Raw genomic sequence first — 27243 nt, forward strand, 5'->3', positions numbered from 1 at the left:
TGTGTCTGTGAGCGGTGTGTCTGGGAGGGGGTGCATTATCTTTGTTATTCTTGCAAATAAAAAATAATGAGCTTTTATTGTTTTGTGGGGAGCTTGGGGGCCTGTTCCACAAAGCAGGATTACCAAGTTAGCCGGATAACTGCACTGGGTGAAACCCGGAGCCTGGCTAAATCCAGAACAAGGACTGAAGTAAAAAGAGCTGTTCCGGGTTTTACTTTGTGTGCACTTATCTGGCAGACTCAATAATCCTGCTTCACGGAACAGGCCCCAGGTCATATGGTGGAGACGTATTTAGAAAATTAGTTGTGAAAATAATTCAGGGTTGACTAAAAGGGCTGGAGCCAGGCAAGTCCCCGGGGGACGGGGTTAGGGGAGAGAGCACTCCACAGGGTTGTGGGAGTCGGGGGAGAGGTGGCAGTTGAAGGGCCAGGCCAGGCTGAGCTGCTCCAGGGCATGGCTGCACTGCTGCTGGGCGGAGAGACACACGGACCTGCAGGGCTGCAGCACTCCTCCGTGCGGGCTGCACTGGGGCACGAACAGCCCACACGCTAGCCTGCGCAGGGACTGGAAACACGGCAGCTCCGTCAGCACCTGGCACGACCAACATCAGTCACACGGGCCGCATCTCACAGAGCCTGCATCTCACAGAGCCTGCATCTCACAGAGCCCACGTCTCACATTTCACCAGGAACTGCTTTTGTGATGCACGTGTGCCACTGTAAGGCACAACATGCACTCGGTCCCTAAAATCAGTACATTTTTCACTGAGTGAATGCTGAACACAATTAATATATTAATAATATTAACTTATAATACAGAAATACACGAATAAGGCCTATAAAGACTTGAATAAATGTTCATATCGGTAATATGATTCAGGAATATATGTTGGGCCTGACAGACACAGATTCAGCCTACTCCTAGACTAAATTCAAATTTGAATGGAGGACTAATCTGTGTCTTTCAAACCAGCCCATTACGTTTCTTTTTTTTTTACTTGTAGTGCTGAAGCCTATCCACTTGGGAGTTATGTGCTGTGTGTTCAGAGATGTTCTTCTGCATATCACTGTTGTAATGTGTGCTTATTTGCATTGCTGTCATTTTCCTGTCAGCTTTGACCAGTCTGGCCATTCTCCTCTGACATCTCTCATTAAGAGTTTCTGTTTGCAGAACTCATTTTGTAAAAGAATTTTTGCACAATTATTTGCAAACTGAAGAGACTAGTGTGTGTGAAAATCCCTGGGGATCAGCCATTTCTGAGATACTCAAACCGCCCTGTCTGCCACCAACAATCATTCCATGGTCAAAGTCACTTCGACCACATTTTTCCCCCATTCTGATGGTTGATGTGAACATTAACTGAAGCCCCTGACCCAGATGTACATGATTGTATTCATTGCACTGCTGCCACACAATTGGCTGCTTAGATAATTGCACAAATAAGTATGTGTAATAAAGTAAACATTTTCCTAATAAAGTGCTCGGTGAGTGTATATTATAATACATCACTCGGGGAAGAGACACAACAATAAAGATGGCTGAAGTGTTGGTGCCCACTAAGTGTTCTCCCTGTTGAAAGGCCGGCGGGCTCACCCGGTACTGCCGGAGAACCTCCGCTGCCTCCCGCTGGTCGGAGAGGGACAGCCAGATGTTGGGGAAGGAGGTGAGGTTGTAGCTGAGGTCCTGACACATCTCCACCTGGATGGGCTCGCAGGCAGAGGCTGGGGTGGGCATCAGGTACACATGGCAAAGCATATTTGAAGACGCAATAATGCTGAAGAACAGTGTCACAGAGGAATTTGGGAACTCAGTTGGGACCAGAAGGTTGTGGGTTCAATTACTGGGCTGGTTCCTATGATAAGGTGCATCATTTCATTCAATACAGTTGCTAGAATAGCCAGCTATGTAAGCAGCTTGTTCCAGTCTAGTTTGGAGAAAATGTCGCTATAGTGTTGTTATTCACCCCAATCTAACAAAGCCGCTGTAGCAACAGTAAATTAGAATGTTTTTGTGGCCCCAACGTGCTCAATCTCAGCCTGCAGCCTAGCGGTCAAGGTACGTGACTGGGACCATCAAGGTTGGCGGTTCAATCCCCAGTGTAGCCACGATAATATCTGTGCAGGTGTTAAGCCTTTGAGCAAGGCCCTTAACCCCACATAACTAAATAACATGTAATGTAAAACAAATTGTGTGGCCCAGGTAAGGTTGTGGCCCTAAATAACAGCACAGAGTGCTTCTGCCAGACAGATGTTTTAGAAAGTTTTAATTTAGCTTTAACAGCCCGGGGTGCTGTCATGGCAGCGATCCTAACCCTGCCAGGTCCCTCCCTCTGGAGCAGCGAGCCAATTATGCCGCTCCACAAGAGCCAGCCAAACTTGGCTTTCGGCAGGACCGGGAATCAAACCCCAGTCCTTGGTGCAACCACAAGTCCGCTGCCTCCTAGCCTGTTGTGCCAACACGGCCCCCAGATGTTTTAGAAGGTTGCAGGAATGTTGTGTACTGTATGAGAGAAACAGCATACGCTGAGGGGCGGATGTTGCTCACTGAAGGGGGGGTAGGTGGTGTTTTCACAGCGTTGCTCATCCGTGCCATCTGCGCAGTCGATCCAGCCGTCACACAGCCACTCCCGGTGCAGGCACTCGCCACTGCCACATGCAAACTGCGCGGGGCTGCACGTTCCTGACATGTGGAGCAGACGCCTCAGTGTTAGTGCGAGCACATCCACTAGCACATCTACACACATCAGCACACATCTACACACACACAGTCCAACATCTACAGTACACACATCTACACACATCCACTAGCACATACACACACATCCACTAGCACATATACACACATCCACTAGCACATCTACACACACCCACTAGCACATACACACACATCCACTAGCACATATACACACACCCACTAGTACATATACACACATCCACTAGCACATACACACACATCCACTAGCACATATACACACATCCACTAGCACATATACACACCTCCACTAGCACATATACACACACCCACTAGCACATATACACACATCCACTAGCACATATACACATATCTAACACATCTACATACATCCAGTCCCACATCTACAGTACACACATCCACTAGCACATATACACACATCTACACACATCCAGTCCCACATCTACAGTACACACATCCAATAGCACATCTATGCAAATCTACGCACATCTGATGTATCTACACATATCCCCTAACTCCGATCATCAAATCACGGTCCTCAATGTTGAAGAACTGCTGGTTTTCCACCCTCCCTTTACCTGGGAGTCAGGGGTGAAGACAGCCTAACCAATCAGTAGCACTAATTGTTCAGCTAACTACCTGGAAGAAAAGAGTTGGATTCAAGGTCCAGATTTGATGACTGCTGTCCTAGCACATTTATACGCATCTCCTAGCATGTGTGCGCACACCTCTTAGCACACTAATGAAACTGATGAAACACTAAATCACTGATTACTTACATGATACTATATGTAACTCCCAGCTTTGTCCAATCGTTTACTTATGGTTCTGATGAATAAAGGTTGATCATGAACCGCAACCGCAAAATCTGCAGTACTAAATTAATGAGCAATAGAAATTAAGAATGGCCACCGTGTCATTAACATTTGGGATGCCCCTCCAGAAGAACTTACTCTCAGACAGGGCGATGGCGCGGTAGGTGGCGTAGAAGCCGCTGTCCGCCACGCCCTCATCGGCCACAAACAGCACGGTCATAACAGGCCCGGAGGAAGTGAGATCAGGGGGCAGACTGGTCCCACAGAACCTGGGAAAGGAGAGACCAGCTTATGGGACTTTCATATGACCGAGCCCATCGCCCCTGCATTGTGGAGATCCTTGTGCTGAGACTGCAGACTTGACACAGTAGGGTAGGCTGCCCAACCCTGGTACTGGAGATGTACCGTCCTGTAGCCTTTCACTCAAAACTCTTAACAAGCACACCTCATTCAGCAGCTAGAGATTTTATTGGTAACACTTTATTTTACAGGCCTTATTTCACTGGGTAAATACCAGATACTTATTCTAACTCCTTTGATTTCAGAGGTAAGTACTATGAAACAGGCTGTAAAATTTACAGTATTTATATAGTTCTTACATATAGTACTTACTGACCTTGTTTCAAATTACTTACTACTGAAATGACATGACAGTACAGTATAGTTATTTAGTGGACCAATCAAAGTAGTTATAATAGCTAATAATTACACAATTAGTTAAAGTAATTAACAGGCTGTAAAGTGTTACCATTTTATTTATTAATTTAACCCTTATTTAACCAGGAAGTCCCTTGTGATTGAAAATCTGTTTTTCAAAGGACACATCATTAAATGGTTTATAGAGCGCCTTTATCCAAAGCGCTGTACAATTGATGCTTCTCATTCACCCATTCACACACACACACACCAACAGTGATTGGCTGCAATGCAAGGCACCAACCAGCTCGTTAGGAGCATTTGGGGGTTAGGTGTCTTGCTCATGGACATTTCAACACACCCAGGGCGGGAGATCGAACCGGCAACCCTCCGACTGCCAGACGACCGCTCTTACCGCCTGTGCCAATGTCGCCCCCGTCATTACAGGAGTAGGTGGGGTTCTGAAAGGTGGTGTGTGGAGCCGCGGGGGCGTCTGACCTGCCCAGGACGGTCCCGTCCCCCACGTCGCCGCCGTCGTGCACCTCCACGTAGTCGAACTCGCACACGTCCTGCGTCTCCAGGCTGAAGTTCCGGAAGGTCAGCCGGATCACGTGACCCTCGGCCGCCGAGATCCTCCACGTGCAGAGCTGAGTAAGAGAGAGAGAGAGGGGGGACGGTCCCAGGGGACACGCGGAGTGAAACGCAACTCAATGTGGACTCAGCTGTTTGAGACGGGACCTCCTGAGGAAGGCTGCTTTGTTGCAGTAGGGTGGCGTGGTGGCACAGTGGATCGCACTGTCGCCTCATAGCAAGAACGGTCCGGGGTTCTAATCCTGGCCTGGGCCTTTCGGTGTGGATTCTGCATGTTCTCCCTGTGTTTGTGTGCGTTTCCTCTGGGTACTCCGGTTTCCACCCACCATACAAAGACATGCACGTTAGGCTACTTGGGGGGGCATTAACAGGGCGTTGCTGCAAAAGAGCATGTGTGCTCAGTCAACTTATGCATAAATAAAAAACTGTGATATGGCTGAGCTGGTATACTTGAATAACTTAGTTGGTGTGTGTAAATTAAGACAGTTGATGAGGGTTTATCCGTTGGTGAGTGTATACAGCTGCTCTGGCTGTTTGCGATTTACCTGTTGGTGAGGATAAGGCTTGGGGTGGTTTGGACTGGACAGAGAGCCCTCAAGTCCGGTTTTCTGCCCACCACACTCTGCCCAAACAAAAATAGACTCAAACAACACCAATACCGCACTAATACAGCAGAACTACAACAGTAGCACAACAAAGACTGTAGCACAATTTAGTAGCAACAACAAAAATTTTGTAACAACATGAACAGAATGTCAGCCAATAACTGCTGGAACTCTGTTGCGTTTTGAAGGTTCAAAAGGTTTTTCTCTGCATTGGCTGCTAGTATTATTTCCTGGTATACCTGGTAAGTCTTGCCTCAGTTAAAATATAGCAGAGATTGTCCACCTGGCAGTGCTAGATATGCACATGATAAGAGTTTGACATTTGTGAGCCCTGCTCCCCACACCTGTTTGACCAAGAGTTGCAAAATGTGTACAAAACTGTCCTCTCTCTAAAACTAGTGTACACACATTTATATATGCCTATAATTCACAAACAGTGAAAAGTGAAACAGTGAGTAGAGAAACAGTGAGTCCAGCTCCTGACCTTTGTGCTTGTGGCTGCAGTTGGCCTCGTCACTGTGGTCCTGGCAGTTGGGGCGTCCGTCACACACCGAAATCGGCAGGAGACACCGACCACCGTCACACAAGAACTCATCCCGGGAGCAGCTCTCTTAAAACATAACATAAGAACATAAGAATATACCACACCTTTCAGCCCACCCAGGCTTGCCATCAGTAATTTGAATTGTCTGTTGGCCCTCCAGTTTTACGTTTTAGTGACATTTTTATTGTGACATTTTACAATCCCAGCATGCTCCTCTGTTCTCCTCGGGCCCACAGCCCGGGGCCTGGTTCAGCCCAGCCTGCCCCGGTGAGGTGGGGCTTCTCCCCCGGACAGCACTCACTCTGCCTGGGCAGGATGGCCTGGTACTGGGCAGAAAACCCGCTGCCTGCGATGCTGCTGTCCGAGCGGAAGGTCACCCACACGGTGCTGCTGTTGGTGTTCACCGTAGGGGGCGCTACATTCCCGCAGAACCTGCAGGACAAAGGGAGGAGAGGAGGAAAGACGCTAGCGCCTCCCGTCTCTATCACAGCCTCATAACTGCTATTAGAAATTAGATTGATTAAGTCAGGTGGTGGCATGATTGGGGCGCTGTTTCGAGGGTGGGGGGAGGCACTCGGTGGGGAGCTTTGCTGCATACAAGCAGGCCCTGATTGCCCTGCATTACAGTCCGGGGCTGGAGACGATGCAGCCCTTTAACTGACTGTGAGCAGCATTAATGAATACTGCTGCTTACGCTTTGTGCTCATAGTGTAGAAAAGGCTGAGTGGGAACGGGCTAATGTGGAGGCTAAGGGGTCGCTGGAGCACCAGGGACATGGGCTGTGCAGACCTGGTGATCGACGTGGTGTCCTCCTGTTCCTCGCGGAGCTCCAGCCAGTCGAAGAGGCAGGGAGAGGGCCCCTCCACACCCAGGGAGGTCACACGCAGCTGGACCAGGGCAGGGGGTCGCGCCTGGATCACCCACACACACAGGGAGTCCGCGGGGTACTGGCCCGGGTGGCCGGGGGAACTGAAGCTGCCGTCTGGCTGGTCCAGGACGCCCCCGCACTCTGAGACAGGCCCAAGATGGGAGGAGGAAGAGGGGAGAGCGGGATGGAAGAACCGCAGAGAAAAAGAGAAGGAGTGTGTGTGTGTGAGAGAGAGTGAGAGAGTGAGAGAGAGAGTGTGTGAGAGATTGGGAGAGAGTGAGTGTGTGTGAGAGAGATAGAGGGAGAGAGTGTTAGAATGAGAGAGATTGGGAGAGAGAGTAAGAGAGTGTGCGTGTGTGTGAAAGAGATTGGGAGAGAGTGAGAGTGTGAAAGAGATGGAGGGAGAGAGTTAGAATGAGAGATTGGGAGAGAGTGAGAGAGTGTGCGTGTGTGAGACAGAGATTGAGAGAGAGTGAGTGTGTGAGAGAGATGGAGAGAGTGACAATGAGAGAGTAAGAGAGAGTGAGTGTGAGAGAGAGATGGAGAGTTACAATGAGATAGATTGGGAGAGAGTGAGAGAGAATGTGAGGGAGAGATGGAGGGACAGAGTGAGAAGGAGGAGGGAATATCAGGGAAACAGAAAGGTCACTTACAGAACACTGCGTCACTGATGAAAATTCAGAAACAAATGTTTGTTCTGTGCCTTATGTTGGGTTAGAAATTAACAACAAGAAATGGGCCATTGACCAAAATGTGAAATTTAAACTCAATGAACAATGTTTGGTTGGACCCATCAGGACAGGGACTGTTCACAAAACCCTACTTTACTTGTGCTTTTAACCAAATGTCTAAAATATGCCATTTATAAACCCTTAAAATATTTTTCTGTTTTGTATTTAGACCCCTGTTTACCAAGCCCAGATATTATTTATGATATCATATGAGAGTAAATTTATTACAGTTTTTTTTATAACAAGTTTACATTTTCAGTTAGCAAACAGTTAGCACAACAGCAGTCTTTGTGGACCAAACTGTGAATATGTCTTAAAGATTGTCAAAAATAGTGCATCCCCTGTAATGCCACTAGTTGTTAGTGGGGTTTTTTTTTGCTCATTGTGCTATGACTGACAATGTATTCTTGTTGGAAGAAAAGTAGTGCTTGTGATTTGCCGAATCAATTTATTTTGAGACATTTTTGGTTTTGGTAGTTCGGGTACATTTTGAACATGAAATGAACTGTTGTGCCAAGCAGCGTGCTGGGAGTTGTATGAAGAGAAAGTTTTGAGAAAGTCAACTCAATATTTAAAAATACAATTGTAAAAAAAAAAAAAAACAGGTATTAAAAAATACTGATTAGAATGCTCCGACTGCTGTAGACTCACTGTTTGTAGAGTCAGCGCCCCCTGTTGGTTGAGAGTCTGCAGTGCTGTGAGGGGGACTGGTGTTTGTGGGATGAGGGGGTAATCCTGCTGGCAGACCACCGCTCCACAAATCTACGGGGGTCCCAAGCCCCCTTTCCTGAGACTGCTGTTCATCTAATTCTGCACGGTAAGAAAAACGGAAGGACAAGAAGTTTAAACAATAATGAACTTAACTCACTGTAAATAATGTTGCCGATTATTATTATTATTATTATTATTATTATTAAATGCAAACTGTATCCCAAATTACATTTTTGATCCATAATACGTGCATGTATGTGTGTGCATGCGAGCGTGTGCGCTATTGTGTGATGGAACTACACACACAGGACCGTGTGTATGTGCATGTGTGTGTGTGTGTGTGAGTGTGTGTGTGTGTGAAATTGTGTGATAGAGCGACATGCACAGTTCCTTGTTGTTGCTGGGAATATTATTATAGATGATGTCACCTCACTCACAGATCATGCACCAATCATGGCATGTGTTGATAATAGCCAACAGATCAACACCAACATTGATAGATGGACACTTGGCAATTCTGGTCTTTTCCACAGGGAAAGAGGAACAGCCAGAATGTATCCACCATTATGCATGATTGCCTCTGCATTGTGAGATCATGGCCACAGCATCACACTCCATTACACGTTATTTAGCTGATGATTTTATCCGAAGCAACTTACAGTTGGATCAGACCGAGGGGACTAAACCACCAACCTTGCGGGTCCCAGTCATGGACCTTAACCGCTACGCCCCGGCACATTCATATTGTGTTATCCCAGGTCCTTGTATGCCCTGTACTCACGTGTGAAGATGAGCCCCAGAGCCAAGCCCAGGGCCGCCACCAGCAGCAGCACAGACACCGAAACCACCACGGCCCCCCACCCAGACCAGGGGCCAGAGAGACGCATCGCACACACGCTGAGCGCACCGCGACCTGGGAATGACACATTGAGAGACAGAGGAGAGGAAGGGTCCGCTCAAAATGCTGTCTCTGTTTCTGTGGACAAACCAATGACATTTCTGGTCCCGGGACAATGTAGAGTGCATTGTCGCTATGGTTACAGGGACGGGCTATAAATGTGACCCAAAACACTAATCCAAAAAAACAACTCCACTCCACAATGTATACTCTAGGCAAGAGGCACCCACATCGAAAAAAGTACTGGTGTTTTCACCTTCTAGCTTTGGTAGCTCACGCAGCTTCATCATAAGTTCAAAAAATCAGAGGACAGCCATCCGTCAGGACTACGGTCATTTAAACACATGCCAACTTCTCAAACCTCTCCCAAATATCATAGAAACCGTAAATGCACGTAACATTCAGCCGCAATAAAGTGCGCAATAAAGACAAGCGACACTTACTGGTGCGATTTCTAGGGTCGATGAACTCAATGGCGGCAGGTCTCTGCTTTGGCTCGGCTGTGTTCAGGGTTTTTCCCACTTCCCTGACCTCTTCACACTCACGATCGCTCTCCGGTTCAAACGCAGGATTGCAGAACACTGTCTGGGATTCAGCAAGTAACTAGGGTTATGCGTAATGTAATTTCAAACGTGAAAAATGACTGATTATTTTATTTCATTACCATTTCTATCCTACCTCGTACATGTCCGCGGTTTCCGTTTCCACGGTGACTTCAGTGAGGTCCGTCATATTTGGCAGTGATAACAGGTCTTAGTTTTAAAACCTGACATTTAGCATACCAGTCCCCAGTGAGTTTTCCAACAGTATCGCAATACCAGTAAAATAATAATAACAAGAAGAAAAGATGGTACATTTGCACAAATCAGAAATCTGTGCTTTATGACATAACTGTCACGGAAAGCACAAATGTCCCAGTGAAGAAAATGTTTTCGGTCAGATTTATATTCACAATCTTGTCAAAAGCAGCATTTTGGTTGAATTTATATCCACAAATCAAGGACATGCATGTATCGCTGTTTCGCTTTCAGTGAGGTAGATGTGCCGTGTTTTATTTTTTGTTGAGGTTGAGTAGTTTGCAATAAAGGACCCCACTCTCCTCTCGTTTTCTGCAAAGCCGAGTCAGCTGAGAGGTATGAGCTAGTTTGGAGGGGGCCCACGGGGAGCCGTGGACCAAGTAAATTCTCTAAGACTCTTAATGATCTCATAATCCCCAAAACCGTTTTAGAACACACAAGAAAAAATATTACATTTACTACCCATCAGTGAGTTGATTTGTGTTTTTCACCGTCTGCATTTCCCGCGTAAATCATTACGTACACTTTTATTTCAGACTATTTTTTATTTCGTCGTCATTATTTATCCATAGAATGTTGCATCTCGATTTTTTATTATGTTTTTGACAGTTTGATGTTTTGTATGAAAATTAATTAGTTTTTGATTTGAAGAGGTGAATTTTTTGAATACCCCACATTATCAAAGCAAAACCAAAGGGCTTCACAGCATTACAAATCTGCTAAAATAAAAAAAACAAACTGCTGCATCTTGTTTGCAGTTGAGGGTTAATGAATAAACCTTCGGCAAATATGGGTGATATTTCAGAGCTACAGGTGCTCATTTACGGGAAACCAGCATGCAGGCCTTTACTCTGACTGCGCTGTGCGGAGCCTTCTTACTGATATCTGCAGGTAGGAATTTACGCCCATCTATCGTCTACTGACATTACTGCCACATTGAAATAATGCCTCAACTGTGAATATACACTCACGGAGCACTTTATTGGGTATTTATTAGACTTATTTGACTTATTTTTTTAGACTTTTATTGTTGCAGCCTATCCATTTGGAGTTATGAGGCATTGTGTGTTCAGAGATCGGCATTACTGTCACCTTCCTGTCAGCTTTGACCAGTCTGGCCATTATCCTCTGACGTCTCTCATTAACGAGGCGTTTCTGTCTGCAGAACTGCTGCTCAGTGGATTTTTTTGTTTAGTTTTTTTTTTTTTTGCACCATTCTTTGCCGACTCTAGAGACTAGTGTGCGTGAAAATCCCAGCAGATCACATTTATTCCCAATTCTGTTGGTTGATGTGAACATTAACTGAAGCTCCTCACCCGTATCTACATGATTGTATGCATTGCACTGCTGCCACACAATTGGCTGATTAGATAATTAATGAATGAATAAGCAGGTGTAATAAAGTAAAAATGTTCAGGCTACTTTATGTTTACCTAACAAAGTGCTTGGTGAGTGTAAATCGCATTGAATGGATGTAAACTGTCTTTCCGCTCCTTTCTCCTTATGCCACAGGCTGAGACAGAGACAGGGACATTTTGTTAAAATATCCTTTTCAAATGACTGCATGGTATTGATTGCTTATCTTAAAATGTTACATATAGGCCTATTCATTTAGAAGGTGCCCTTATCTGGAGTGCAATAGTGTATAAGGTTAGCTAAGTTGACCCTTTAATGTTCTGCTCGACCGTTTGGTTTTCCATGGCTCTTTACTTGGTTAAAGGGTTTAAGAGGAATGTGAATACATACATTCCCATGGTTGTAACATAAACAAATCTGTGGAATTGCATAAAGCAGTGTTATGATAGACAAACTGTCACACACAAGTGCCGTAGAAAAGGCCAAGAAAAAACTCGAGAAAAAATTCAAGAAAAAACATCCATTACTGCAAGATCACTTACACAATATGTCAGGGGTGCAGCATTTGAAAACAAGCTGCCCTTTACTAATATTATAAAAGGGCAGCTTGTTTTCAAATGCTGCACCCCTAACAAACCTTTAATGATGACAACAATATAAAATATTACTACTGCGATTTTGAGCTGAATCAGAGACTTGAGGTGGCAAGAAAATTTTAAAAAAGATGTATGTGGCCCCCACCACAAAATGATCATTTCTATTTTACACTCTATTTTACAGTGCAGACTCAAGAGGATGACACAGAATACTGCGATGACTGTGAAGACCTCCCCAAAAACTGCTCTCTGTCCGAGTCCATCACAGGAGGCTGGCTGTCCTACTCAGAGGGGGGTGTCGAGGGCAGCGTGCTGACCTATCACTGCGAGCCTGGACACTACGCCTACCCAACCAGCACCAGGGTCTGCAGTGCCTCGGGGGAGTGGTCTGTCATGAGACAGGCCAATGGGAGAATGGTCGCTAAGGCAACGTGCAAAGGTAAAGTCAGGGGGGCCACTCACGTTCCTCCTGGTCTGGCTGAGGAGGTCCAGCTGATGCCAATGTTTTTGGGCTGCAAATGGCCTGGGGATGGAGATGGAACTGATATGGTGTTATGGAGTTTATTTAAATTTTAATTTCAAATTTTTATCAGGGACATTTTTATTATTGTATCCCTAACTTGCATGTCGTTTCTAACCTATCATAAAGTTGTCATATAAAGTAAGTGCTATTATTAGGTCAGCTGTGACAGCAATCAGCAGTGATATTTCAAAGTGACGCTCTACTGGAAGGCTACCCACAAACACTGCCAAACGTAAAAGCCTCTGACAGGCTGTGAGGACTAGTAGTGTTGGTGAATCTTTCAGAGATGCAGTGCCCTGCCCAGCTCCAGCTGGATGACGGGGTCTTATGGCCGCGGCGCCAGTGGTTTCGGCCGGGGGAGGTGCAGGAGTTCTCCTGCCGCAATGGGTTCACCCTTCGGGGGTCAGCGGTGCGAAACTGCACCCTCTGGGGGGCGTGGACCGGCTCCGCCCCAGTGTGTGACGACCAAGGTGAGGGGAGACCCCCCCAGAACTCCCTGAACAGACCCCCAAAAACACTCTTCTCTCTGACACAGGCTTTTTAGGGGACAACGCGCTCTATACACCGAGCTTTAGACGGATAAATATACAGAGGTCAGCCGTATTTGTGCACACAAGCGTGCAGGCAGATTGGAATGGAATTAACAACTTACTACACAGAAATAGACAGGCTATCTGGTACAAAGTGGTACAAACACAAGCAATCCTGTTACAGCCATGGTCTATCCAATCGTATTATCATGTGTGGACATGCTGTTGCCACTATAGACTATAAGACCCTCCAATATTATCATTTATGTACATACTGTTAACACTACAGACTATACAACCCTGCGATATTACCATGGGCGTAAGGCATTATTTGTAAAACAGGGTTTTCATTTACCGGCTGGAATGCACACGTCTGTCTGTCTGCCTTCCTCACCAAGCGGACGACTGCTCAAACCCAGGCACCCCGCCGGGTGCCCTGCAAACCGGAGACCGTTTCCGGGTCGGTGAGAAGGTCCAGTACCGCTGCCAAGCCAGCCTGGTCCTACTGGGCTCCTCTGAGCGGGTCTGTCTGGAGTCCCGGGAGTGGAGTGGGTCCGAAGCTCGCTGCCTGGGTGAGTCTGCTGGCGGGGTGGGGCGGTCAGGGGGGTGTGGGGAACCTACCGAACCAACATAGCAGGACGCACCGGTCTAACAGAAATAAACATTATTCGCTCATGTCCAAACAGAAGCCTGCCTTAAATCAACCTCGGTCTCTCCCCAGCCCCGTTCACCTTTGACGTGCCCGAATCAGCGGCCCGGGCTATGGCGGGCTCTCTGTCAGGTGTAATGGACGTCACCTCTCCAGAATTCAAGAAGAGAGGTGAGACCGGGACACGGACGCTCAGACATGTGTAGCATTACATTATATTTTACAAATACATTCGCTACAATGTCTGGGGAGGCTACAGCCAGTTTCTTTTCATCATTAGAATGTCATATTTGTGTGTGTGTGTGTGTGTTTAGATATGTCTGTGTGCATGTGTCTATGTGTGGGGCTGCTTGTAGCATAGTGGTTAAGGTACATGACTGGGACCCACAGGGTCAGCGGTTCGATCGTCTCTTGCTTAGTCTAATCAACTATTCGTCGCTCTGGATAAGAGTCTGCCAAATGCCATTAATGCAACGTGTGTGTGCATATATGTTTGTGTTCACGTGTGTCCATGTACATGTCGTTGCGTGTTGTTGGGTGTGTGTACACACTCCTTTGTGTAGGTAAGAATAGGAGTGTTTCCTGTGTCATTTTTCGGTTGGCCTGCACACAGCGACCACAGCCAACTTCGGGCGGACCATCAACGTCGGGGGCGGCCCGAGCCGTCTGAACATCTACATCCTTCTTGACACGTCAGGGAGCATCAAGGAGGCAGAGTTCGAGAAGGCCAGAAAAGCCGTCATTGCTCTCATACACAAGGTCTGCATTTATGAGCCTTTATTTATACAGGGTAGGTTGACTGAGCATGCACGCTCTTTTGCAGCAACGCCCTGTTAACCCCCCCCCCCCCCCAAGTAGCCTAAAATGCATGTCTTTTGTGTTTATGCTCATTATGCATGTCACTGAGCAACTACAACGCAGTGTTACATTATCTCTTACAGTGTACATGGGGTCCTTTCTGGACTCGTATTAACACTGTCGGAGTGGAATTAACTCCATGTGAACCCTCGCACTCTCTCCCAGAGATGTACTGCTGACCCACACGGCCGTCTTTTTTTTACCTAATGGACACAGCAATGCAGTAAGAAAAGAGAAAGAGGTTGAAAGAGGAAATACTAAAAGAAGAAAACACAAAATAGAAAATTGGAAATAAATTAAACTTACCTGAAATAAATAAATTAAATAAAACGAAGAGAATATAAAAGAATAGATGATATTAGAATAGAATAGATTAACTTCATTTTCTCAGGGGGAACTAAAAGTGATGTACAATAAATTAAATAAGCTAGTTACATACATGACATTAATAAATACAATTCTGTCAATTGCATTCAGAGAAATTTCTAAATTATTACAAATGAGAACTTACTGTACTGTACTGTATAAGCATGATGTCCTGTGTTAATACACACAGCTCAACAGATGACAGTGACGCATCAGTGACCCATTCAGTCAGTATGCTAACCAAACCATCTGAACATGTGTTTGTGTTTCAGCTGGAAAGCTATCGGGTTAACATGAAGTTCGAGATCATCTCCTACGCCACTGAGCCCAAAGAGATTGTGCAAATAACAAGCCGCCTGAGCGGCGATGTGGACCACGTCCTACAGGAGCTTGAAGAATTTGACTACAAGGGTAAATCTGCACATGCATACCAGCCTCATTTCTTAATTCGTGTTGAGTTTACGTAATAATTGCTCTTGTGTTTAATTCATTTATTCTTAGTCTATTTGCGGTGTTCTAGCTGCCAACTGTGGTATTGCTACTTGGACTGATCTGATTATTCTGCAAAGGTTCAAGTATTTATCTATGTGATCGCTCTAAGACCGGGAACCCTACTTCCCTGGGCTTTTAGCATACTTGTCCCCGGTTATGATTTACGCATTATTGTACGTCGCTCTGGGTAAATAAGAGTGTCTGATAAATTACTATCATGTTATGTAATCCCATGTAGAGTAAACCGGTTGTGTGCTAATTGTAGCTGATGAGCAAACCCGCAGCCCCGCCCACAGGCATAGCTGTGGCTTCCTCCCCTCACGCACCTGGGTGTGCCACCCCCAGACCGTTTGAGGGCGCCTCAGTAACACCACTCACTGTCTGTCGCTAGCAGAGCATGGGACCAAGACCGGCACCAACACCCACGCCGCCCTGGAAATGGTGTACAAGAGAATGGGCTTCCTCCAGGTGGACAAGAAAAGCGGATTCAACGAGACGCAGCACGTCATGCTCATCGTTACGGATGGTAAGCCCAAGAAGATATAGGAGGAGGAGGAGGAGGAGGAGGAGGGGCAAACGTTCTCAGCAGCCCCTCAGCTGCTGATGATGTCAACGCAGCATTACATTGCATATCATTTTTATCCAAAGCGACTTGACAGTTGATTAGACTAAGCAGGGAACAATCGCTCCTGGAGAAATGTGGGGTTAAGCATCTTGCTCAAGGGCCCAGGAGCTGTGCGGATATTATGGTGGCTACCCCGGCTTTGCAAGTCCCAGTCATGTACCTTAGCCACAATGCTACAGGCTGCCCCCATATAGCAAAATAGCTAAAGCGCTAACGGGCCACATAGCATCTCCAAACCCTTTTGGTTTTACTATTGTCTATTGCTGGCAAGCCCTGACCCCACCATACCACAAAACTCTGAGGTATACTGATGATATACTTATTTCTGGGGGTTCTTATTTGAATGCAAACTTTTAAGGAAGTAAAGCAGAACTGTGTGAGAGGTCCCATAAATCAGAGAGGGTGGGATGTTTTATATTATTATTATTATCTATTTATTTATTTATTTATTTATTTATTTATTTATTTATACAGTACTGTGCAGAAGTCTTAGGCGTAAGAAGTCTTAGCATAACATTCTGTACAGATAAAATTATTTCAAAAATTATTCAATGAAAGGTCCTAAATAAACATACTATACATTTTACATTACATTTTAGTAATTTGGCAGAATAGTTAAAAACTGAATCAAATCAATATTTTTTGTGACCCCCCTTCAGCGTTAAAACTGCATCACTTCTCTGAGTTATAGAACTGCAGGTCAGCAGGGAGGTTGTTCCAAGCATGTTGGAGCAGGGGCAGCCTGTAGCGTAATGTAATGTAATGTAATGTAATGTAATGTTGGAGAACTTGAGACTTTGGTCGGCTGCTTGCTTCTGATCTCAGACAGCCTTGATCAAGTTTTTATGTAAAAAGTAGTCAATTGCTTACAGTAATATAGCAGTCGTCTGGCGGTCGGAGGGTTGCCGGTTCGGTCCCCCACCCGGGCTGTGTCGAAGTGTCCCTGAGCAAGACACCTAACCCCGAAATGCTCCTGACGAGCTGGTTGGCGCCTTGCATGGCAGCCAATCGCCGTCGGTACGTGAGTGTGTGTATGAATGGGCGAATGAGAAGCATCAATTGTACAGCGCTTTGGATAAAGGCGCTATATAAATGCCGACCATTTACCATTTAATATGTTACTTTTTAAAATTAAGTACAAAAATATTTTGGAAAATGAATATTTGTAAATCTCAAAAGTGTTATTTTATACTAACACACACAATAAAATAAACATATGTATAATATCTAGGGTGCCTAACACTTCTGCACAGTACTGTATGTGATGTAACCTATTTTTCACCCTTTCTCTTCCTGTTCAGGCCACTCCAACAGAGGGAATAGCCCCAAGCTTGTTCTAGTCAAGATCCGTGGCCTCCTGGGCTACCGCCCTAGCGCGCCGGACACTAAGAGGGACCTGGTGGACCACACAGCCGAGCATCTCCTCGGTGAGAAACACCACAGAGAGGACTCCAGGGCGTGTGCCTGTGCTATTAATGAGTCACAAACACCGTCTGAACCAAGAGGCCACAGAAACGCGTCACCGTGATCGAACACATTATTCGGTCACATTCAACTCAATACGGTGTTATCACCCAGGCAACCTTCTATTAGTGCCACTTGTGCCAGCAATTTGAAACAACAGAAGCGATTCCAACGCACCGTCTGGCATAGGAAGCCAAAGCCGTCAAAGCCGTCCGTCAAGCCTTCTTCTTACTGCAGGCTACACATTGTCGTTTGATTAATGTTACACTCATTCACTGCTCCCAGAATTCAATGTCATGGAATAACTTAATTTCTGTTTTCAGTGGAGGGCCTGACTCAGTCACATGAGTCAGTGATTTGGTGCACAGGGCAGGTAATCCTGTGAAGAAATACAGACGTGGTGTTTGCATGTGTACGAGCATGCCGCAGTGTCACACAGTCTGATTGCTATTGTATTAGATATTGTATTGTTGTATTCGGGGTATTCTAGCTGCCAACTGTGGTATGCTAGTTTGGAAGTTGATGTATTCTTCAAGGGTTCCATTTGTATCTGTATGGTCACACTAGGACTTGGAACAGTACGAGTGTCTGCTAAATGCCTTGTAATGTAATGTAATGTAATGATTGTGTGTGTTCACAGACATCTATGTGTTTGGAGTGGGGGATGGTGTGAATATGAAGGAGCTCAACGCCCTCACATCCAAGAAACGGGACGAGCAGCACATCTTCATTTTGAGAGATTACAATGACCTGGGGAAGGTGTTCGACAAAATGATCAGTGGGTTGCCCTTTTCAATACTGTGCACTTTCTCTCACATGTGAACCACCCCGCTGAAAAAAATAGCTCCAGCTAGGGTTTGAAACAGCTGGTAGCTGGTTGACCAGTTCAGACCAGCTCCCAGCTTGACATAGTCAGGTCCATAAATATTTGGACATTGACAAATGTGTTCTTATTTTAGCTGTCTACCACAGGATATTGGAGTTTGAGGTAAATTACTTTAATTTGAGGGTATTTACATCTAAATCGGGGGAATTATGTAGTAATTACCGCCCTTTTTATACAGTCCCCCGCAATCTTAGGGGCTCAAAAATAATTTGACAAATGAACAAAATCATAGATTACATTGTCATTTTTGAACACTTGGTTGCATAGCCTTTGCATGCCATGACTTCCTGATGTCCATGACCTATCAACATCATCAGAGTCTGGTTATCATATTTTCAGGTTGGTACAAGGTTGGTGCAGCCTGATTCTATTTTATCAAGTTCTTGATTGAAGACAGTGATTAGTTAGTTGAAGCAGGTGTAACAGTGCTGGGCTAAAACAAATACGTGTACCCACATGGGCCTTTTTTGAATAAGATTGGACACTTCTGGTTTAGAGCCTATTTCCCCCTGGTGATCAGGTGACTCAGCTGTAACCATGTGTGGCATCGCACAGGAAGCAGGCGACGACAATCCCAAAAAAGACTACACCAGACCATGGCATGTGGAGATCACGGTGAGAACATTCACCTTTCACCAGGGGCAACATGGCTCATGCAGTAAGAGCAGTCGTCTGGCAGTCGGAGGGTTGCCGGTTCGATCCCCTGCCCGGGCTGTGTCGAAGTGTCCCTGAGCAAGACACCTAATCCCCAAATGCTCCTGACGAGCTGGTCGGGGCCTTGCATGGCAGCCAATCACTGTCACTGTCGGTGTATGAGTGTGTGTATGAATGGGTGAATGGAGAAGCATCAATTGTACAGTGCTTTGGATAAAGGCGCTATATAAATGCCTGCCATTTACCATTTACCTAGCAAACACATTAACATGGACAAAGACCATGGTGAGAGCGTTCACCTAGCAACCACAGTAACTTGGACGGTAACTACAGTGAGAGCATTCACCTAGCAACCACACAAACATGGATAGAGTAACCATGGTGAAAGCAGCCATAACATAACAATGACGAGAACAGGTCATTCAGCCCAACAATGCTCCCCATTTTCCTACCACTAAAATGTACCTAGTGATTCGTTTACTTAAAAACTAGTATCGTATCTGGCACCGTATCAATCCTGGTCTTGAAAACCCCCAGAGTTTCTAACACTAACATGGACAGTGAGTACAGTGACAGCATTTACCTAGCAACTAGCAACCACACTAACATTGACAGAGATCACGGTGAGAACAATCACCTAGCAACAACACAAACATGCACAGAATTATGGGTAATGAAATGGTAACCATGTATTTTATTTTTATATTTCAAAGGCAATAATGGATAACATGCGATTCATAAAATGAAATCTCAGCTACTATAACATTGGCAGACATTCAGTAAAAACCTGGCTGTGTAAAATAGAGACTGGCTGACAAGCAAAAGTACACTAGAGGTGTCCCTGCATTGCATCATGGGTAAGAAGCAGGAGTGTACTTTTTAATGAAAAAAATATGTTTGATTCGCAGGGTCGCAGAATGTCAAAGCAAATGCAGACTAAACTGTAATATTTCTGTGTTCATTGACAATCTGTGTAGCCACCGCCCCCTCCCTTCCTAACATATGCGTGGGTGATGAAGCTGTCAATCGAGAGGCACAATTAGTTGTTTTTTTTTAAAGAATAAATACAATTATGTCAGACACAACTGAAGTAATTGGAGTAATTTCAACTTGTTGTTCAAGAAATGACTTCAGAAGTTTAATAAAATTACATCAGTCTTTTTATGCGAGTGTGTAAAAAAAATATGCTTCTTCCTTCGTAAAACCTGCAGTCACAGATGTTGCTGTGAGGCAGAGTCGCATGTCAGATATTTTTGTCATGGAGAATTAACACACTCATTCACTTTTTTGCTCTCTCCAACCCAAAGGAGCTGTTTGGCCAGGCATCGAAATGCAAGGGCTCCATTGTAACTGAGAACTGGATCCTGACCGCAGCCCACTGTTTTACCCCCAAAGCCGTGCAGAACCCAGGCACTGTGAAGATTATACATGGTCAGAGTACAGTCATCTTTCCTGCCATAAATTAAATGGATTATTTATTTCATGTTCTAATGCAGAAGTGGTCTATGGAGTGCCAGAGATGCTGCTAGTATTGGCTGCATCCAAAACTGAACTATTATAGCAGTATTATAGCAGGTGACCATGTGACGGATGTCAGTCAGTCTCTTGAGAACAGGATCTCAAAATAGCAAGGTTTTTGCTGATGCGTTCGTTTCATCATCTTGGGGGTATAAACAAGGTTGTGAGTGGAGAGGAGACTTTTTTTATTTTCATTGTGAACACAGGAATGAAGCAACAAAATCAGTCCTGCATAGTATGCCTTTTACGGACTGGAGATATTAATCAACGAAACGGTGCTCAGCTGGCACAAAAACCAGGCATGACTCTGGCACACCCGAATGAGGGTTCACTATCAGTTTTTTGGGGGGTTTTTTAAACATATAATACATTGACATTCCCCTTTACTGAGGATGGGCAGCCCATGTGTTGTTTATATCGAAACTAAGTTCTATATAAACAACACATTTTCCCCAAATTAATCTAAGAGCGAGTGTCTGAAACTTGTCCTGGAGGGCCACACACCATTTTCTTTATCCTCTGTGCTTTCCTGTCAGTTTGGCTCAGAAATAAGGTGTGCAGACTCTTTAGCCAATCTGGTACTTAATTAAGCACTCTGGTACTGAAGACACCCATTAAAAACCAGGAAGTATTCACAAAGTGTTTCAGAGAAGGAGTGCTGATCCAAAATGTATCCCTGATGAGCTAAGCTGATTTGAGATCACTGTATGAATATTGACTGAGCAGACACAGTAGTGCTCCAGGGTTTGAAATCATCTTCTTAGAGCAGGGATCATGAACTCTGATCCTCAGATCCAAATCCAGCCCTGGTTTTCTTGTCTCCTGGGTAATTCATGCTACTGATTAGCCAGACTGTAATGACCCCAGACTCCCAGGAACAGGAAGGGTGCACAGCCAGCATTTTGGCCCTCGAGGATCATGATTTGCCGATCCCGGTCTTAGAGGAAGAGCTCTGTGTACCAGGACAAATCATGTGGCTTTAGCTGTACCACTAGGGGGCATATATACAGTGCATCCGGAAAGTATTCACAGCGCTTCACTTTTCCCACATTTTCTTATGTTAAAGCCTTATTCCAAAATGGAATAAATTCATTTTTTTCCTCAAAATTCTACACACAACACCCCATAATGACAACATGAAATAAGTTTTTTTGAAATGTTTGCAAATTTATTAAAAATAAAAAACTAAGAAATCACATGTACATAAGTATTCACAGCCTTTGCCATGAAGCTCAAAATTGAGCTCAGGTGGATCCTGTTTCCACTGATCAACCTTGAGATGTTTCTACAGCTTAATTGGAGTCCACCTGTGGTAAATTCAGATGATTGGACATGATTTGGAAAGGCACACACCTGTCTATATAAGGTCCCACAGTTGACAGTGCATGTCGGAGCACAAACCAAGCATGAAGTCAAAGGAATTGTCTGTAGGCACAAATCTGGGGAAGGGTACAGAAAAATTTCTGCTGCTTTGAAGGTCCCAATGAGCACAGTGGCCTCCATCATCCATAAATGGAAGAAGTTTGGAACCACCAGGACTCTTCCTAGAGCTGGCCGCCCGTCTAAACTGAGCAATCGGGGGAGAAGGGCCTTAGTCAGGGAGGTGACCAAGAACCCGATGGTCACTCCGTCAGAGCTCCAGCATTCCTCTGTGGAGAGAGGAGAACCTTCCAGAAGGACAACCATCTCTGCAGCAATCCACCAATCAGGCCTGTATGGTAGAGTGGCCAGACGAAAGCCATTCCTTAGTAAAAGGCACATGGCAGCCCGCCTGGAGTTTGCCAAAAGGCACCTGAAGGACTCTCAGACCATGAGAAACTAAATTCTCTGGTCTGATGAGACAAAGATTGAACTCTTTGGCGTGAATGCCAGGCGTCATGTTTGGAGGAAACCAGGCACCACTCATCACCTGGCCAATACCATCCCTACAGTGAAGCATGGTGGTGGCAGCATCATGCTGTGGGGATGTTTTTCAGTGGCAGGAACTGGGAGACTAGTCAGGATTGAGGGAAAGATGAATGCAGCAATGTACAGAGACATCCTGGATGAAAACCTGCTCCAGAGCGCTCTTGACCTCAGACTGGGGTGACGGTTCATCTTTCAGCAGGACAACGACCCTAGGCACACAGTCAAGATATCAAAGGAGTAGCTTCAGGACAACTCTGTGAATGTCCTTGAGTGGCCCAGCCAGAGCCCAGACTTGAATCAGATTGAACATCTCTGGAGAGATCTGAAAATGGCTGTGCACCAACACTCCCCATCCAACCTGATGGAGCTTGAGAGGTGCTGCAAAGAGGAATGGGCAAAACTGCCCAAAGATAGGTGTGCCATGCTTGTGGCATCATATTCAAAAAGACTTGAGGCTGTAATTGCTGCCAAAGGTGCATCAACAAAGTATTGAGCAAAGGCTGTGAATACTTATGTACATGTGATTTCTTAGTTTTTTTATTTTAAATAAATTTGCCAAATTTATTCCATTTTGGAATAAGGCTGTACCATAACAAAATGTTGGAAAAGTGAAGCGCTGTGAATACTTTCCGGATGCACTGTAGAATGAAAGTGAAAGCAGGGGCATGGCATGTAATGAATCTCTCTCCTCTCTCTCTGACTACAGGCAAGGAGAAAGAAACGTCAGCCAGTTCTGTGATCTTGCACCCGCAGTACAACGTTAGAGGTTTGCAGCACAAGAAAGTGAAGGAGTTTTATGACTACGACATCGCGCTGATCAAGCTAAAGGAAAGCATCAAGCTGTCAGCCGAAGCCAGGTGGGCTAAGCATGGGAGACACAATATCTTCTTCCATTTTCTTTTCTTTTCTTAAATATCGGGACTTAATCGGAGAGGAGCGTAGGGCTTTAGCCAGTTGAACATGATTCCTCTGGATGCCTGCATACCTGCAGTCTGCCTGCATCTCGATCTGTCTATAGCACTTCTGATAAAACAATGCTTCCAGTGGCTGCATGGTCGCACTTCACCAGGCGTGTATGCTTCCATGCAATCAGGGATGCACAACTCCAGGCCTGGAGGGTCAGTCTGCTTGTTGGTTTTCGTTTTAGTTTAACTCCATAAACTAGGTTCACTACTGTACTTGAGCACATTGAGGTCTCAGTTTGCAAGCTGGTACAAATGTCAGATCAAGACATGAATGAACATATGAAATTATTAAGAGCAGAAATTGGCGCAAAATGCTGAAATGAATCTGCCGGTCTACACTATGCAAAGGTTCTGCACTGAAGTATAACGCATTGTGCTCTAGGCCCATCTGTCTGCCGTGCACAAAGCCAGCTAGCAGTGCTCTCAAAATGGACCCCAACTCAACCTGTGATCAGCACGGTACGTACAGCCAACTGTTCTCCCTTCATTTAGCATCTCACCATCTAATCTTTTACCAAAGTAGAATACACCTGAAATTATTGCAATGTAAAATAATATAAATGATAATGGTTGTCATTTATACAGCGGCTTTATCCAAAGCGCTGTACAATTGCTGCTTCTCATTCACCCATTCATACGCACACTCACACACCAACGGCGATTGGCTGCCATGCAAGGCACCGACCAGCTCGTTGGGAGCATTTGGGGTTTAGGTGTCTTGCTCAGGGACACTTCGACACAGCCCGGGCGGGGGATCGAACCGGAAACCCTCCCACTGCCAGACAACTGCTCTTACTGCCTGAGCCATGTAATAGTATTAAAATAAAATATATTATCATGATCACAGAATATGTACATTGCAACACATATACAGTATAAGGGCAAATACACAAATGATTGTAGCTTATAGACCTCAAAAACACACTGCTGAAAGGTTCATAATTTCTAGATTACAATATATTTCAGGTGGGATATCCGGTTGTAACTCAAGCTGGAATTATATTTGATTGTGTATGCTCCCGTCTTTAAAAAATGGCATGATGACCAATATAGATCATTTGTGAGTTCCAGAATTAAGTTTACTCATTAATGACACATTTTTGCGTGGTGCAATTCTTATTTTACTGTTGCTTCATTGACTGGTGCTGGTTCAAAAGCTAGTCACTTGGGTAATAGTACTGTTCAGTTTTCCATGCTAATAGTTGCAGTTATTGCATGTGTTCATGATACTGCATCTGTTTGGTGAGTGTAGAGAAGGCCCTGCTCCCCTTAGAAGAGACCTTAGCACACTTCTTGAAAGAGGGATTCACCCGAAGAACGACCTACATTAAGACAGGATCCAAGGTGAGGCCTCTTTCTCCACGTAACAATCAGCATAACATGCAAAGTTTTGTAGCATCCATGTTGCAAAAACCTTAAGGGAGTAAAACGTTCAGCCTACCATAATATGACTATTCGTACATGTCCCATACACCCATCCCAACCATGGCTTCTCCATTGCTGATTGGCTGCTTGCAGAGCCACAGGCCATTAATAGTGAGCTATGACCTGCGGGGGGGGGGGGGGGGGAGGTTTCAGTTCCAAGTGATTTTCTTTACTTTTCTCAAGGGGTTAAGGAGAGTGAGACACAGTATGTGTTTTAATGATCATTAATTACAGCCAATTTATGTGACTGACAGAGAGCGGACTGCATCAAACATGCAGCGACTATCTTCAATTCGAACACCACTGCATCAGTGAAGGATGTTATCACAGACAGGTTTCTCTGTACCGGGGGCTCCCAGCAGTACGAAGACTCGCTCACGTGCAAAGGTGAGTATGAGATTCAGCTCACTCAACACAAGCCTCAAACACCGTCAGGTAGCCTGCCTGACTCACTAGGACAGGGGGCGGCAACCTTGGTCTTGGAGAGCCTGGGTCGAAGGTTTTGTGGTTACTCAGGCTTTTAATTGAGTTGATTAAACAGCTCACCTCAGCTGGCTTCTTGGATTTGATTTTAAGGTAGAAACCTTGCTGTTGCTGACCCCTGCACTAGGATATAAACAGGTTTACGGTTTTAAAAAAAAGTATAACTACAATGATTATGGTTTTGATTTAATATTTTTTTAGGTGATTCAGGGGGGTCTCTGTTCCTTCGGAAGAAGCATCGTTATTTCCAAGTAAGATTGGATTTCTTTTGCTATTTTAATGAATAATGTTCTCCTGGTTCACTGATCATTTCTCTGATCTGATCATCATCTTATTCAATACACAGTAGTAACTGAGAGAAGTGTAATCTGACACGCTTGAGGACAGATGGGCACACTTATAGTTATAAGTTTCTCCCACCTGCACGTTTATCCAATCAAGGCCACTTTTCCCACCACAATTCAATCTATTATTTGATTGGTTTAAATGAACTATTTTCAAATGCCTGTGTCATACTGTTCATTTACAGCATGGTTCCTTAGGTTGCAAGATATTTATATTTCAACAAGATATTTATCTAGCAACCAAAGACTCCCCTAGCGGACAATTAGCGTAACGTATGTGCAGGAACACGGGCCGAGTCCGAATCAGCACACTTGCCTACCATTGAGTACACAAGCTGTAACGCAAGTTGTATGCAACTTCTATACTGAATAGCAAACAAGTGTGCCGATTTGGACAAGGCCAAGGTTGAAAAACATGTACTCATGAATAGACTTACAAGAATTACTATCCTTGTGGTGTTGCTCCTCCTATCCCGCAGGTGGCAGTGGTGAGCTGGGGCAACAAGATCGTGTGCCCTGCCGGCGACCCAGTCCCCGCTGACGCACGGGACTTCCACATCAGCGTCTTCTCCGTGTTGCCGTGGTTGAAACAACACCTCAACGAAGAACTCGAGTTCCTGCCCATCGCCAGCTGAGACGGCACGATGTAGCATCCCAGACAAAATGTGATCAAAATTTTATTATTAAAATCCTACTATAATGAAATTCAATTATTAAAATCGTACTATAAATGGGACACTCTAAAACCTGGGATTCTGCTCAAGCTGCCAGCTTACCTCTGCTAAACAATGCTGGATTTCAAGGTTATTTAGTAATACCTGAAAATGACAGCTAAACATATCTTGCATTGTACCCATGTCTATGGGTTGGCATTTTATGTATGATGCATTATAAATGTATTTTAATGTCTTCGGGTTGTCTAAGAAATTGGGGGTTGCCCAACATAGGTGAAATGTCATCCCATTCCCCATCCATACATATGATGCGTAAATAGAAATTCACAACCTCATCAACCCAATTGCAACATTTACAAAACACAACATCTGTAGACCTTAAGTCAGGGAACTGAATTAACTAGACAGTTCAGTGTTGTTGTGCAGTTAGATTTATCCGATGTCAGTTTGGCAGCAGTCTTGGGTTTGCAGCACAAAAGGTTTAAAATTATATGTAAGGACTACTGACATACTGAACCAAGGAGAGCATCAGAGTTAAAAATATAAGGTTATCACACTTAAATTACAAACTGATTTAATGTAAATATCAATGGGAATTCTTAATATGAATAAAATCTTGAATCTTTTTAACTAAAAGTGTATTCAGGTATAAACCAATTATAAATAAATAAAAAATGATATATTAATTTGAGTGGTGGCACGGATGGTGCAGTGGGTAGCACTGCTGCCTCACAGCAAGGAGGTCCTGGGTTTGAATCCCCGTCGGTCGGGGCCTCTCTGTGTAGAGTTTGCATGTTCTCCCCGTGTTTGCGTGGGTTTCCTCCGGGTACTCCGGTTTCCTCCCACAGTCCAAAGACATGCAGGTTAGGCTGATTGGAGAGTCTAAATTGCCCATAGGTATGAGTGTGTGAGTGAATGGTGTGTGTGCCCTGTGATGGACTGGTGACCTTTCCAGGGTGTATTCCTGCCTTTTGCCCAATGCATGCTGGGATAGCCTCCAGCCCCCCTGCGACCCTGTT

At 44.9% G+C, this 27243-nt stretch overlaps 2 protein-coding genes across 3 annotated transcripts; one reads left to right on the forward strand and one right to left on the reverse strand.

Moving 5' to 3' along the window:
• Positions 1 to 366: 366 nt before the first annotated feature.
• mfrp (membrane frizzled-related protein) lies at positions 367 to 9843 on the reverse strand. Its single transcript, XM_061216344.1, has 13 exons — positions 9790 to 9843; positions 9555 to 9696; positions 8995 to 9126; positions 8154 to 8312; positions 6693 to 6912; positions 6205 to 6335; positions 5844 to 5969; positions 5300 to 5376; positions 4662 to 4810; positions 3666 to 3796; positions 2545 to 2679; positions 1594 to 1721; positions 367 to 591 (listed from the first exon to the last, which is right to left on the reverse strand). Exons 1-13 carry the CDS (start codon positions 9841 to 9843, stop codon positions 367 to 369), a joined length of 1809 nt encoding a protein of 602 aa, XP_061072328.1.
• An 862-nt stretch (positions 9844 to 10705) lies between these two features.
• Positions 10706 to 26255, forward strand: si:ch1073-280e3.1 (complement factor B). 2 transcript variants are annotated; one of them, XM_061217827.1, is made up of 18 exons: positions 10706 to 10799; positions 12045 to 12299; positions 12668 to 12853; positions 13312 to 13485; positions 13635 to 13733; positions 14176 to 14321; positions 15059 to 15197; positions 15670 to 15804; positions 17205 to 17330; positions 18008 to 18145; positions 18774 to 18868; positions 20215 to 20338; positions 23040 to 23190; positions 23681 to 23757; positions 24551 to 24642; positions 24978 to 25110; positions 25408 to 25457; positions 26030 to 26255. In XM_061217827.1, the coding sequence occupies exons 1-18, from the start codon at positions 10745 to 10747 to the stop codon at positions 26183 to 26185; spliced, it is 2331 nt and encodes a 776-aa protein (XP_061073811.1). In that variant the 5' UTR covers positions 10706 to 10744; the 3' UTR covers positions 26186 to 26255. The 2 variants fall into 2 exon arrangements, with proteins under 2 accessions (XP_061073811.1, XP_061073812.1); XM_061217828.1 differs by having other exon boundaries at positions 15673 to 15804.
• Positions 26256 to 27243: the final 988 nt, after the last annotated feature.

The sequence above is a fragment of the Conger conger genome, chromosome 13 (assembly GCF_963514075.1).
Source record: "Conger conger chromosome 13, fConCon1.1, whole genome shotgun sequence".
NCBI classification, from domain to species: domain Eukaryota; kingdom Metazoa; phylum Chordata; class Actinopteri; order Anguilliformes; family Congridae; genus Conger; species Conger conger.